The 15,536-nt window shown below is 49.0% G+C and overlaps 1 protein-coding gene across 4 annotated transcripts; it reads left to right on the top strand.

Annotated features, from left to right (window-relative positions):
• The first annotated feature begins 600 nt into the window (after window positions 1-600).
• Window positions 601-4,938, top strand: BACC1 (BPTF associated chromatin complex component 1). 4 transcript variants are annotated; one of them, XM_083185424.1, is made up of 6 exons: window positions 603-813; window positions 1,183-1,277; window positions 1,946-2,047; window positions 2,310-2,518; window positions 2,617-2,724; window positions 4,667-4,938. In XM_083185424.1, the coding sequence occupies exons 1-6, from the start codon at window positions 793-795 to the stop codon at window positions 4,729-4,731; spliced, it is 600 nt and encodes a 199-aa protein (XP_083041550.1). In that variant the 5' UTR covers window positions 603-792; the 3' UTR covers window positions 4,732-4,938. The 4 variants fall into 4 exon arrangements, with proteins under 4 accessions (XP_083041552.1, XP_083041550.1, XP_083041551.1 ...); XM_083185425.1 differs by having other exon boundaries at window positions 611-813; window positions 2,620-2,724; XM_083185426.1 differs by lacking the exon at window positions 1,946-2,047 and having other exon boundaries at window positions 601-813.
• Window positions 4,939-15,536: the final 10,598 nt, after the last annotated feature.

Here is a 15,536-nt window from a genome sequence, read left to right on the forward strand (position 1 = left end):
TTATTGTCAATTAATTGGTCATAGGTCATGCTGTGCAGGCCGCACTTCCGCCGTCAGAACCCACTGCCGCCCGACCAAGCGCTCCCGGTGGCACACAAGCATCTCCACTTCCCGGCGTCACACCCGCTAACTGCCTCCACCTGCCCGTTGCCACATGCCCTGCGCTCCCAAGTAGGTTAATGTGTGGGATGGGGGGCGTATTTCTTTTAGGGTTGCCAATCCCTGGATTGAGCATTTTTCAATCACAATTCGAGGAATTGAAAAAAAATGTCCTGGGATTGGCATCCCTAGCCCTGAGGTTGGCACTGTCGGTGCACACCAACCCTGGCAGGACTACTTATATTTGCCTATCACTGGCTGCTATAACAAAAATGATAGCTGGAAGCTAATTGGTTGGGTTAGAAACATGTCCCCCCTCTTCGTTCACTCTATTCACAAAGGCCGGCGTAACCAATAAGCGGGACATGCACGCAGCCAATAGGATCACACTAACGCGGTGCCCCAACCAATAGCACGACAGTTGGGGCGGAACGGGCCCTTATGACTGACGTGACTCGGTAGCCTATAACCAACGGTGGGCGTGTCTCCGCGCTGTGTTTGGAGCGTCGACAGCCAATAGCAGTTCGGCGCTGGTGCACGGACAGCCAATAGGAAACGGAAGGCGACGTCGATTAGGCGAGGCGGTCACAATCACACGACGGGTCACCGGCTGCGGCGACAGAGCGGCAGGGTCGGCACGGGAGGGCTCGGCTCGTTCGCACGTTGCCTTCCAGAGATCTGCTCCCGGGCGCCATGACGTCAGCATCGACCAAGGTAAAAGGGCTCCCAAGGGCGCACGCTGATTTGCCGGGGGATGTCATGTGACTCTTATTGTGAAGCGGGGCTTGCCGGGAAATGTAGTTCTGTTAATTTGCCCTATATTCACAGTTAATGTGAATGTTGTGGTATTATGAGGTCCCAGTCATTTCTCTCCTGGCCTCTTATATGTAATATTGTGTATGTATGTATGTATGTGCATATGCAATGCATGTGAGCAGTTAAAAAACACAGGTTAAACCCAATGCATTTCTGCCAGCTTTCTACCAGCGTGTCATGAAACTGCATGCCAGTTGCCTGCATGTATGCGAAGCCTGAGGTTGCCATGGATCCAATGATGCATTTTATTTCTGTCTCTTTACCTAGGTTGGGGAGATCTTCTCAGCGGCTGGAGCTGCCTTTACCAAGCTTGGAGAGCTGACGATGCAGTTGCACCCAGTGACCGATTCCTCACCGGCGGGGTAATCATAACCTTGTGCCTGTATACACCTATACCCTGTACACTCCTCTTCTAATATCCACACATACTCTTGGTTTCTCCTACATGTAGCCTTCCATTATTGCATGGATCTCCTTAACTACTTTGTCCTGCCCACTTGGTCCCCCACTCTTCCCTGTTGCCAGGGTTACAGCCGGACCATATTTTTGAACGTTTCCCTAGGTGTACCCTTTTAGATCTTCACCCCCTGAGAAGATATGGTGGTCTGTAGTATGTTCCCCTCCTTATCCTTGCCCTCATAGCAACAATCGTTTTAAAAGACTCAGGGGTAGATGTATGAAGCAGTGATAAGGGAGGAGAAGTGATATATACCAACCAATCAGCTGCTGTGTATAAATGTTATATTATGCAAATTATAGATGTTACTTCAGTGCTGATTGGTTGCCACGGGCCACTTCTCCTCTTGCTCACTTCTTCTCCCTTATCACTGCTTCATACATCTGCCCCCAACCCTGATTTGTTTTGTCTTCCTGTACCACGGAGGCTCACATCCTGTATCTCCTTCTCTGGTGTCCTGTGGTGTCTTACAATCTCTACGTGTGCTGTCGCTCCCTTGTGCTCTATAACCCTATTGTGTCTCACACCCAAAGGCTCTGTTCTCACCCCTCGTTCCCTCTTGTGTCTCCCCAGGGCCCGCTGGACAGACACTGAGATACAGATGTTGCATGCAGCTGTCAGACGCTTCGGGGAGGACTTAAATCAGATCAGCTCAGTAATCAAGGAGAGGACAGTGTAAGGAGGGAGTGGGAAGGGGAAGGGTCGGGGTGTAGGGTAGAGAGCTTTAAAAATAATATTGATAGTGAAAAAAGACAGTGGTTTGGCATTTGCTTCTTGCTCCATTTGCCTCAGTGTTTGCCTCTTGCTTCTGTACCTGATTCCCACAATCCTTACCACCTCTTTATCCTCCACCTGCCCTATGTAGCCTCCTCCACCTGCCCTACGTAGCCTCCTCCACCTCCCTCTTAAACTGAACCCTCACTTTGTTCCATGGCAGTGCACAGATTAAGTTTGCTGTGAAGCGAAAGATCTACGATGACAGCGGAGTTCCCCTGTCATGTGATTCCCCCCGGAAAGTGGTGAAGAAGGTTGTACCCGTGTCCTCCTCCGTCCCGTCTGTCATCACAGTGTCGGCACCCCAGGTGGTCAGCGGGGCGACCCTTCCGGAGGGGTCTCAGGGAGCCATGAGGAAACGCAAGTCATCTGGTAAGAGCGGGGGGCAGTGACATGGGGGAGGATTTGGGGTAAGGGCAGGGGCGCTGGTGTGCTATAATGCTTTCTTCTCTCACCTACTCTTGCTCCAGCAGATGTAACGCTCAGCGCTCTTAACGACTCCGATGCAAACAGCGACCTGGTGGACATTGAGGGTCTGGGCGACAGGAGCACAGTGAAAAAACTCAACTTTGACCAGGGTGCGAAATCTAGACTCAGTCCATATTCTGTATTTGTTTCCTGATTGTCTGATTAACCCCTTCCCTTCTTCATCAGTGTCTGACCATCATTCCTTCTCTCTCACCTGCACCTTATGTCCTCACTTGTGTTGCTACTTCTTCTTTCCTTTTTCAATGCCGAATACATTTTGTTTGTTTTTCTTTAATATTGCACTATTCCGGTCCTCGAGATCTACCAGCAGTCCATGTTTTCCAGGCCACCTGTGGATCTGTAGAATGTGTTGGTTAGGAATGAATGCAGCACATGTTGGAAAATGTGACAGTTAGTAATGACTGCACCTGTGCACCAGCTAAGAAAACATGGGCTGTTAGATCTCGGGGAACGGTTTGGCCAACATTGACTTACATCCTTCTCCTTTCCTTAGTGCACCTTACTTTCCCTGTCCTACACCCCCTCTTCTGTTCTCCATTTCCTCCCCTCCATCCTTCCCTCTCCTTCATCCCCACTTTTAGCTTTATCTCTCCTTTACCACCTCTTTTATTTCCTGTACTTCTTTTTCACTCCCCTCTTTGACCCATTGCTTTCACCTTCTTAATCTTCTCCTTTGTCTACTCCACACCTTCTGTTCTTCTTCCTCTGCCCCCCCCCCCCCCCACCATTGTTTTTTTTCTCCTCCCACCATTTTTATCTCTCTCCTTCTCTTCCCCCCTATCACCATTGTTTTCTCTCTCCTCCACCCCCCCACTACCACCAACATAGTTTTCTCTCTCCTCCACTCTCCCCCACCATTGTTTTCTCTTTTCTCCACTCTCCCCACCATTTTTATCTCTTCTCCACCCCACCACCTCTGCCATTGTTTTCTCTCCCCTCCGCACCCCCCACCATCATTGTTTTTTTTTTTCTCTCCTCCACCCCCCTCCCATGCCACCATTGTCTTCTCTCTCATCCACTCTCCACCACCATTGTTTTCTCTCCCCTCCACATCCCCACACCACCACCACCCTTGTTTTCTCTTTCCTCCACCACCACCATTGTTTTCTCTCTCCTCCACTCCCCCCCCCCCCCACCAACATTGATTTCTCTCTACACCCCCCACACCCTTGTTTTCTCTCTCCTTTACACCCTTCCCCACTACCACCAACATAGTTTTCTCTCTCGTCCACACCCCACCACCACCATTGTTTTCTCTCTCGTCCACACCCCACCACCACCATTGTTTTCTCTCTCGTCCACACCCCACCACCACCATTGTTTTCTCTCTCGTCCACACCCCACCACCACCATTGTTTTCTCTCTCGTCCACACCCCACCACTACCATTGTTTTCTCTCTCCTCCACTCCCCACCACCACCATTGTTTTCTCTCTCCTCCGCACCCCCACCATCAGTGTTTTCTCTCTCCTCCACCCCCCTCCCGTGCCACCATTGTTTTCTCTCTCATCCACTCTCCACCACCACCACCACCATTGTTTTCTTTCTCCTCCACCACCACCCTTGTTTTCTCTCCCCCCCACCCCACCACCAACATTGATTTCTCTCTACTCCACCACCCCCCACACCACCACCATTGATTTATCTACCTTCCAACCACCTCCCACACCACCATTGTTTTCTCTACCCTACACTCCTCCCCCCCCCCCACACACACACCACCACCATTGTTTTCTCTCTCATCCACTCCCCCCACACACCACCACCCTTGTTTTCTCTCTCCTTTACTCACCCCCACCACCATTGTTTTCTCTACCCTCCAACCCCCTCCCACACCACCATTGTTTTCTCTACCCTACACACCCCCCCCCCCCCACTGCCTCATTATCTTTCCCATTTCTTCTGCTTTTGCCCTTTATGACCTGGTCACTTGTTCCTCACCCCTTTTAAGTAACCCTGTTCTCCTGTCTCATCACTCGCTTCCCGTTGTATTATTTCTCCTAATACTCTTTATTCATTTTCTCCTTTTCAGATAATCTAAATTTGGATTCCAGTTTTATTATGAACTCCAGCGACCTCCCGCTGTTATCTCGCTGACGGCCCCTGCTGCACCCACCACCACCTGCTTGTACATATGAAATTTATCCCATCCCAGTCTCTGCTGCTCAGGATACCTGCACTGTGTCACACCCAGCGTCAGCTCCCACAGACCTACGACCCATACATCCTGTGACACTGGTGCTGAGAACCATGGCTGTTGTTAATTTCTTTTTTTTAAATAAAGTTATTAAAAAGTCAATTACACACACTTCTGTCGTTTCTGTTCGTCCGGCCATGTTGATTTTCCCCAACGCCCTGAAGCAGCACAAACAGAACTGGCAGCTGTTACTGCAAGCACCCTGCCAATATCTGTGTGCTGCTAAAGGGAGATGGGCAATGCCTAGGTCTGTGCTGATAAGGGCAGGCTGTTGCGGCATCTGTGGAAGATTGGTAATGCCAGTTGGACATACAGGCACCATGAGAACTTGCAAACTTCATCTATATATGTGTGTGTGTGTCCCTCAGAGGTAATTAACACAAATGGTAATTAATTAATAAAATGGAGGTAATTAGGCAAAAGCTAGGTACTGGCAACGATACTGAGAGACCTAGGCCTTATGTTACACTGCTGGGGGTGAGGGGCGATGTAACGTCTGAATCACAGTGTATCCGTAAAGCTACCCATTGTCTGTGTGCCACACGCAGCCAGTAGGCACCAGAAAAAAGTGCATACATACTGCATCCAGGTGTGCCCAGGTGTAAATTTGCACGCTGAATTTGCTCCTGTTTTTAAAGGGGAAATTTACTAAGATCTATTGAAGGTTGCCTATAGCAACCAATCAAATTTGATCTATTATCTTCTAGAACAGGCATATCCAACCTTAGCCCTCCAGATGTTGTGAAACTACACATCCCAGCATGCTTTGCACTATATTTAGCATTCTGTAATAGCAAAACTGTGGCAAAGCATGCTGGGATGTGTAGTTTCACAACATCTGGAGGGCCAACGTTGGACATACCTGTTCTAGAAGGTGCTAAATAAATAATAATTAAACTCTGTTGCTATGAGCAACGTCCCAACTGCAATAGAACTTAGTAAATGTACCCCTAACTGATGCCCATAGGGGGGTACAGTGCCAGAACTTCCGCTTCGTTGGCTTTTGAACATCGTTAGGGCTCTGTCATCATTAAAGCCAACTTCCATGACTACGTATAGAATGTTCTATAGAGATTGGCGCTGGGTGTGGCTGCACGTAAGCTCACACGCATTGCAGATACAGTATCGTCATTAATAAATAACTCTCTTATCTAATCACCCGCATCCTAATGTCTTCACAATGATTAGGTGCCAGGACAAGTGTACGGTCTGTTGTAGTTTTGGTAATCATGCAGGGGTATAGGTGTGAGCGAGGACAGCTCAGGACTGTTGGGGTATATCACAGCAAGGAAGGGAGAGATCATCACGCAATACAGGTTACCGCATTGTATTGTTACAGACCGTGGCCGCATTAATTACGCCATCGATTGCAATATGGTAATGTGTTTTAAAAATCAGCCGTCCGTTGCATGCTGTCCGTGTGACCTGGCAAGGGCCGAGTGCCTATTTGTAGCACAGCTATAGCCAGTACCTTAGCTGTGTACTAAAGGGATCTTGGCACCCCAGGGTCAATGTGCCCATCTACACAATGAGGATGGAGTAAAAGGGGGGGGGGGGGTGCAACCCGAATCTGCTATGTGCGCAGCAACCTGTAAGAGGGAACTGCGTGTGCTGAAAAATATGGCTCCATTCATGTTCAGAATAGTAATTGGTTTTAAATCTATGCAGATTGACGGCATAAGATTGCAAGCTCCTTGACCCAGGTTACTTGTTAGAGGCGCAGAAAGAGCGTTGGGCAAGAAAAAAGGCGAGAGCGTATAGACACTAGAACAAAGAAGGTACCCCCCCCCCCCCACCAACACCACCACCCGCCTCTCACCCTTCTTTTCTGCAAAGCACCTTCTTAGTATTTTGCTCACCCCATTTTCGTCTCGCCTTGTCTGCTCACTTACCTTGCAGTACGCACACCCCAGGTGTATAATTAATTTGGGAGACTTGTTGCCTAAAGCGCATCCCCCCTCCCCCCCCCGCATCCTCTCTTACAGACACATCAGACAGGCACACGTATAACACTTGCACTCTCCTATGCACCCCAATATTTTAGGCTATCCACCTGGGGGGGCATCTTAGGGCGTCTCCCTCGACCCCCTCGCACTCTGCGGAGAAGTTGCGTCCAAACCCTCTGTCTCTCTCTCTCCCTTTCTCCCTTTCTCAGCAGAAAACTCTCTTCTCTCCCCCCACACAACTTTCTACACTTAAATCAAATGCGTTTGGCTCGGCAGAAAAATCCCCAAAAAATTGGGAGCGTAGGGGAAGGGGAGAGGAGCGCTGAGCCCAAATTTGGTGTCTCTAGGAGAAACGGGGTGCAAGATAAAAATAGGTAATAAAGGGGAACGTTTGAGGCCCGAAGTTAACTAGTCTGACTCGTGTTTTGACTTTGTGCCAAAAGACAGCGAGAGGAAGAAGGGAGGGAGGGGGGGAGAGCAGAGGGCGAGACGGCAGGAGAGAAAGTTGGGATAGCAAAGAAAGTAATGGAGAAGGAAGAAAGAATGATAGAAACAGAGAAATGGGCGAGGGGAAACAGAATAGGGATGGGGGGGATAAACGTTGACATTTCCTTGTGCATAAAGTAAGATATAGGAGGAAGCGTGATAGGGAAGGCGAAATAGGAAGTCGAGGAAGAGGACGGAGATATGAGGGATTAAAGTTACATTGTTATTCCCTGTATCATTCTATCAGTGTATTACAATATGGAGACCACGTGTTATAGGGTGCAGGGCCGCAATACGTATAGAATATCGCTCAATGTCCTGCATTAAACACCTATTATTCTCACAGTCCCCATTGGGTACTCTCACTGAGCATCCATACTCCTGCTGACTATACCGTAATCTAACTGAGCACCCATACTGCTGCTGACCATCCGGTACTCTCACTGAGCATCCATACTCCAGCTGACCATCCGGTACTCTCACTAAGCATTCATACTCCTGCTGACCATCCGGTACTCTCACTGAGCATTCATACTCCTGCTGACCATCTGGTACTCTCACTGAGCATCCATACTCCTGCTGACTATACCGTAATCTAACTGAGCACCCATACTGCTGCTGACCATCCGGTACTCTCACTGAGCATCCATACTCCTGCTGACTATACGGTAATTTAACTGAGCACCCATACTGCTGCTGACCATCTGGTACTCTCACTGAGCATCCATACTTCTGCTGACCATCCTGTACTCTCACTGAGCATTCATACTACTGCTGACCATCTAGTACTCTTACTGAGCACCCACACGCCTGCTGAGCATCCGGTACCTGCTGACCATCCGGTACTCTCACTGAGCATCCATACTCCTGCTGACCATACGGTACTCTCACTGAGCATCCATACTCCTGCTGACCATACGGTACTCTCACTGAGCATCCATACTCCTGCTGACCATCCGGTACTCTCACTGAGCATCCATACTCCTGCTGACCATCCGGTACTCTCACTGAGCATCCATACTCCTGCTGACCATCCGGTACACTCACTGAGCATTCATACTCATGCTGACCCTCCGGTACTCTCACTGAGCATCCATACTCCTGCTGACCATCCGGTACTCTCACTGAGCATCCACACTCCTGCTGACCATCCGGTACTTTCACTGAGCATCCTTACTCCTGCTGACGACCTGGTACTCTCACTGAGCATCCACACTCCTTCTAACCAGCAGGTACTCTCACTGAGCATCCATATTCCTGCTGATCATCCGGTACTTTCACTGAGCATCCATACTCCTGCTGACCATACGGTACTCTCACTGAGGACCCATACTCCTGCTGATCATCCGGTACTCTCACTGAGCATTCATACTCCTGCTGACCATCCAGTACTCTCACTGAGGACCCATACTCCTGCTGACCATCCGGTACACTCACTAAGCATTCATACTCATGCTGACCCTCTGGTACACTCACTGAGCATCCATGCCCCTGCTGACGACCTGGTACTCTCACTGAGCATCCATACTCCTGCTGACCATCCGGTACTCCCACTGAGCATTCATAATTCTGCTGACCCTCCAGTACTCTCACTGAGCATCCATACTCCTGCTGACGACCTGGTACTCTCACTGAGCATCCACACTCCTGCTAACCATCCGGTACTCTCACTGAGCACTCATACTCCTGCTGACCATCCAGTACTCTCACTGAGCATCCATACTCCTGCTGACGACCTGGTACTCTCACTGAGCATCCACACTCCTTCTAACCAGCAGGTACTTTCACTAAGCATCCATATTCCTGCTGATCATCCGGTACTCTCACTGAGCACTCATACTCCTGCTGACCATCCAGTACTCTCACTGAGCATTCATACTCCTGCTGACCCTCCAGTACTCTCACTGAGCACCCAGTAGGTGCCCATACACTAGTAAGATTTATCTTCAGATCTGGCTGGTTGGAACAAAAACATGGTTATGGATGAGTGACAGTTTGTCAGTTTCCAGCATTTCCAAGCAAATGGTCAACTGTCATTTGCTCTCATCCATAACCAGGTTTTTGTTCCAACCAGACAGATCTGAAGATAAATCTGTGTGTGTATGGCCACCTTTACTCCTGCTGACAATCCAGTACTCTCACTGAGCATCCATACTCCTGCTGATGACCTGGTACTCTCACTGAGCATCCACACTCCTGCTAACCATCCGGTACTTTCACTAAGCATCCATACTCCTGCTGACCATCCGATACTCTCACTGAGCATCCATACTTCTGCCGACCATCACGTACTATCACTGAGCATCCATACTCCTGCTGACCATCCGATACTCTCACTGAGCATCCATACTTCTGCCGACCATCACGTACTATCACTGAGCATCCATACTCCTGCTGACCATCCGATACTCTCACTGAGCATCCATACTTCTGCCGACCATCACGTACTATCACTGAGCATCCATACTCCTGCTGACCATCCGATACTCTCACTGAGCATCCATACTTCTGCCGACCATCACGTACTATCACTGAGCATCCATACTCCTGCTGACCATCTGGAACTCTCACTCAGCACCCATATTCCTGCTGACCAGCCGGTACTCTCACTGACCATCCATACTCATGCAGACCATATGGGACTCTAAATGAGCATCCATACTCCTGCTGACCATCTGGTACTCTCAATGAGCAATCATAATCCTGCTGACCATCCGGTTCTCTCACTAAGCACCCATACTCCTGCTGACCATTCGGTACTCTCACTAAGCACCCATACTCCTGCTGACCATCCGGTACTCTCACTGAGCATCCATACTCCTGCTGACCATCCGGTACTCTCACTGAGCAGCCATAGTCCTGTTGACCATCCGGTACTCTCACTGAGCATCCATACTCCTGCTGACCATCCGGTACTCTCACTGAGCATCCATACTCCTGTTGACCATCCGGTTCTCTCACTGAGCATCCATACTCCTGCTGACCATCCGGTACTCTCACTGAGCATCCATACTTCTGCTGACCATCCGGTACTCTCATTGAGAATCCATACTCCTGCTGAACATCTGGCATATTAACTGAGCAGGAAGCACTCTCACAGTCCATACAGCACTCTCACTGAGCATCCAATGCTGTCACTGACAATCCAGCACTCTCACTGACCATCCAGCACTCTCACTAATCATCCAGCACTCTCACAGTGCATCCAGCACTCTTACTAACCATTAAACACTCTCACTGACCATACAGCACTCTCATAGTCCATCCAGTAATCTCACTGACCAAATAGCACTCTCACAGTCCATCCAGCACACTCACTGAGCATCCAGCACTCTCACAGTCCATCCAGCACTCTCACTGAGCATCCAGCACTCTCACTGACCAGCCAGCACTCTCAATGAGCACACAATGATTACTTCTGTGGTCATCCAATCCTCTCATACACTGCCCTCCGTGTATGATCCTTACTCTGCACTAAACATACTGTATCACTGTCTAATTCAGGCATGTCCAACGTTGGCCCTCCAGATGTTGTGAAACTACACATCCCAGCATGCTTTGCAATAGTTTTAGCATTCTCCAATAGCAAAACTGTGGCAAAGCATGCTGGGATGTGTAGTTTCACAACATCTGGTGGGCCAATGTTGGACATGCCTGGTCTAATTATTATTGTTATCATTATTATCATTTATTTATATAGCGCCACAAAGGATCCGCAGTGCCCAGTTACAGCGTTTATATTCAAGTAAACAAAACAAGAAAACGGTGACCTACAGTCAAGACAGGGTATATACCGTATCTGCATCAGCAGACGCCACTGACATAAGTATTAGGGTGGTGTAAAACTGAAGGTTCAGATGCCAAAGGAAGCATGGAGATGGCTTAGGTAAATGAATGAAGGACACATGAGGGAGAAGGGCCCTGCTAGTGCGAGCTTACAATCTAAATTGGAAGGGCAGACAGACAGGGGTGATGCAATTGGTAGAAGTGAGCATGCAGCAACTGGTTAAGATGGTGGCTGGGTTTGGTGAAGAAGTGGGTCTTCAGAGATCATTTAATGTTTTGTAGAGAGGTGGAGAGTTCCAGAGGTAGGGAACAGCACAAGAAAAATCTTGGAGGTGGAGTGAGAGGAAGTAACCAGTTGGCAGGAGAAGCGGCGGCAAGTGGGCTGAACTAAGTAGCTGGCTACATGGAAAATAGTACCACATCAGTGTGGGGCTATGCCTTGGAGATGTTCCTGGTTCCATGCTAACAGACTGGATTCAGCCTGGAAAATGGATGGCTCCACTGTGTCTAGGTCACAGTTCCACTGGTATTCCCCCTCACTGTCATCTGCTGTCCTCCTACTCTTCCTTACTCTGTATTCTGGGCAGTCCTTCCATGGTCTATCTCATGGTACTTCTATGTCCATCTCTTTCTCTTTCTTTGAGTTTACCTAAAGGATAAATACATTAGCCGACTGGATACATTAGGCCGACTTGTCATAAGGACAAGTCAGACTCAATTCTCCTGTGAGCCACCCAGCAGTTCCCCAGGAGGCTCACATATGATTTGGCACGTGATGTGCCATTTATTACATGTGATAAATCACATGAGATTTATCACATTTAACCGGGGAGTTGCAGCGGTTGGTGAGGAGCAATGAGGAGGGCAGTGGGTGCTGATCTGCAGCGGGTGGTGAGGAATGGGACAGGCCCGCCATGCAGAAGTGGGTATTAGAAATAAAAAAATAAAAAAAGTGTCAAATGACTGCCCGGCCTCTGATTGGCTGAGAGAGAGAGAGCACTCCCAGCCAATCAGCAGCCTCCCTTCCTGGCGGCCGCTGATTGGCTGAGAGAGCTCTAAGCCAATCAGAGGCCGGATAGTCATTTCACACTTTTTTTTTAAATTCTAATACCCACCACTGCCCGGTGTGCCCCTCCCGCTATACACCGTCCGCTTCATTGCTCCTTACCACCTGCTGCCGCTCAGCACCCGCTGTGTGCCGCAGATTGGTCCGATCAGACAGATTGAAACCTGCAGCAGGATGAAGTGTCAAACATATCCGATTTGGGCTGATTTCTCAGCCTGATCCAATGGAATCGGGCAAAATCGACCCAAATAGTATAAGTGTATGGGGGCCTTTAGTTTCTGAGGGGCAGATTTATTAAGCTCGGTGAAGTGATAAGCTGATTGGCCGGTGATAAAAACCAGACACTTTATCACTTCACCGAGCTTAATAAATCTGCCCCTGAGTGCTGTATAATATTCCCTGCTACGTACAGGGCCTGTACACCTGTGCCCAGCGCCTTTTCTCTATTCATTTACCAGCATACCTCAGCCCAATCTTCTCTCTCCTTCTCTTAGAGAGCGCAGGAATACTTTATAAAGTCGAACCCTGTTGGAAGTAGGGATGGCCATCGATGTGGTCGCCATCCATGATTGCCATTGATGGTGATGCTGCAAACAGCCATCGATAATAACAAACTATGTGATGAACAACCATCCATAGTTTAAGCTATCGATGGCCATCATCCATTTTCTTTGACTGGCTGGCCCATGAGCCAATCAGAATGTGGGGACAGGGCCTCATAAGCATTGTTTATGCTGTACCATCGGTGTAGGGAAAGCATCTGGTTCTCCCCCATCGATGACAAAAGTATTAGATATCGGCCATAAACATTTGATGATTTTGAATCATCGGCTGCCGATGGGCATCTGTAGTTGGAAGCAGAATGTAATTTGGAAAAGGAGGAGAAATAAGTTTATTCTTCCATACCCACCACCAGGGGAGGCTCCATAGGTGGGACTGCAGCACAGATCAAAATTCAAATAGGGGAGCCACACCCACTATTACCAACTGCCATTCCAAACAGACTCACTGTAAGTGGATGTTTCTCCCTTATTTGAATTTAGAACTGTGCCGCAATTAGCTCCTAACTGCCATGTTTCAAAAAATAACAGGAGCCGATTGGTTGTTACTTTAGCTCCATCCACATTATCTCTCTCCAAGCTTTGATACAGGTTGGCACATCGGGATGCGGTGCAAGGCCACGCCTCTATTATAGGAAGCCGAGAGTACTGGCATCATAAAATGACTCGGGCCACAGAGGATTTCAGCCGGATCATTGTGGGAGCAACATTTATTTCCGCAATAAAATTTGTATCAAATAGCTGTCGAGAATTGTCATTATTTCTCCGGGATACGGTCCCTAGGCCGACACTATGAAGGTTGACTTTCATTGCGTTGACCATTAACCCCTTGAGTGGTGGTTTTTGCTGGGGCAGGACAAACCTACCAGAAAAACCCACCACAGAACATAGGGCCTTATTCTGATCGGTGCGGATATTCCCGCATGCGGTCGGACCGCCGATGTTGATCGTCTGCGCATGTGCAGAGGTCACTCTGCGCATGTGCAGGCGATTTCGCCGCACGGATTCTTTATACGCCGCACAGGGGGCGTAGAGGGGCGTGAGGGGCTACTTAGCCTCATTACCCTATGCATACGCCCCGCGTTTCAGGGGCGTTCCCATGCAAACGCGGGGCGTATGCATGGTAATGAGGCCGTGACGCGTGGGTACGGGGCGGGCATCTGACATCGCCGGATGTCAGCTGCCCGCCCCCATACATGATTTCACACGGACAAGTGTCCGTGTGGTCTTGTGTGGCGGGACCTGGTGGAGCGTGCGGCCCTGCATTCGATGGTCGGCGACCATCGAATGCAGGGGCTGCTCCCAAGACGGAGGAGGCGTATCCCCGTCCAATTTCATGCGGATCGCCACATATCCGCGTACGGACGGCAGGTGGCGATCCGTATGGAAGGCGGGGATTCGCCTGCACGGTCGCGGCCGCATATTCTGATCGGGCCGCACCGATCAGAATAAGGCCCATAGTCCCCCCTCCCCCTCATCTCCGCACAGGCGTTTGTCCAAGGCCCGGCTGAGGGATTTAGCAAATACTTATATGAAAGAACATGAAGCAATCCTGGATAGGGTTAGATGTGAATAAAATGTCACCTTCTGAGATCTGTGTGACAATAATATGCTATTCTGCCGTAAATAACAAGGGCCAGATGCACTAAGCTTCAAAAGTGATAAAATGGAGAGTGATAAACAGCCAGCCAATCAGCTACTGCCTGACATTTTTCAAACACAGTCTGTGACATAGCAGGCAGGAGCTGATTGGCTGGTTGTTTATCACTCTCCATTTTATCACTTTTGAATCTTAGTGCATCTGGCCCTAAGTCCTGTAACCATGGTAACTGATCTTTGTTACGTACGGTGCCAGGTGTCTAATTGGTTGCTAGCAGCGACTAAACCCTGCAGATTTGCACCTGTGCTACTAATTGCCTACATTTCTCACTGTGACCGGTATAATTCCTGAGGGCCGTGACGACTCTGCAGATCTTAAGGTGCCCATACACGTACCAATTACCAGGTACTTTTTGTGCTAAAATAGCATCGTTGTGCATGCGATGCAATGCTATTTTAGCACAAAAAGTACCGGGTAATTGGTACGTGTATGGGCACCTTTACACGACGGTGAAATCGGTGTAAAGGCTCCTGTCATCACCCTACCAATTATTTTTATTTTGACATTTACAAAAAATTATAATTATAATTTTTTTTTCCCTGTCATATTATTTTCTGCCACGAGTTCTTTTTTTATTTTTTCTCCCCCTTTAACACGTAGGCATGTATACGTCGGCACTGGGAGACAGAGGCCTGTTCTCCCCCCTTTCCCAGCATGCTCGCTGCACAATATGGGTGTCTATATAAATGTATATACAGCGATTATGCCTGCCCTCCCCCTCTCTGTGCTTGTGTGGTGAATCTGCCGCTCTCACTCGCAAGATGAATTTACTCTGTTAGGGAGAGAGAAAGGAGGGAGGGGACAGAGGAGGAGGAGGAGGAGGGTGACCCCCCTCTCCCCCCCCCCCCCCCCCCCCCCCTCCAGACTCCCACCCAATGCAGGCATAGTACTTGAACACTGACATGGACATAAGCACACACACACACGTCCGCACACTCGCACAGGCACACCCTGCCCCAGATAAACAGAGGCACACGCATGTGTACCGTATGTGCCACCTACAGCCGCTGGGCCCTAGGAAAACAAAAATACTTTCTGCAAACAAGGATTTTGTATTTCGCTTTATTTTTGTTTATTGCACAAATAAAAAAATAAAAAAGCTGGAACCCTTTGGAAGTACTGTATTTTTTTTACCAGCAATGATGCAAAACTTTACTGACGGCCAGCACTGGTTACTGACAGCCAGCACTGGTTATTAGCA

Source organism: Crinia signifera, chromosome 4, assembly GCF_055691185.1.
Source record: "Crinia signifera chromosome 4, ASM5569118v1, whole genome shotgun sequence".
NCBI classification, from domain to species: domain Eukaryota; kingdom Metazoa; phylum Chordata; class Amphibia; order Anura; family Myobatrachidae; genus Crinia; species Crinia signifera.

Coding starts and splice junctions, on each gene's coding strand:
- BACC1 (XM_083185424.1), top strand. CDS start 793: ATGACGTCAGCATCGACCAAG. Junction 1,278..1,945: donor ACCGATTCCTCACCGGCGGG/GTAATCATAACC, acceptor GTGTCTCCCCAG/GGCCCGCTGGACAGACACTG. Junction 2,519..2,616: donor GAGGAAACGCAAGTCATCTG/GTAAGAGCGGGG, acceptor CTCTTGCTCCAG/CAGATGTAACGCTCAGCGCT.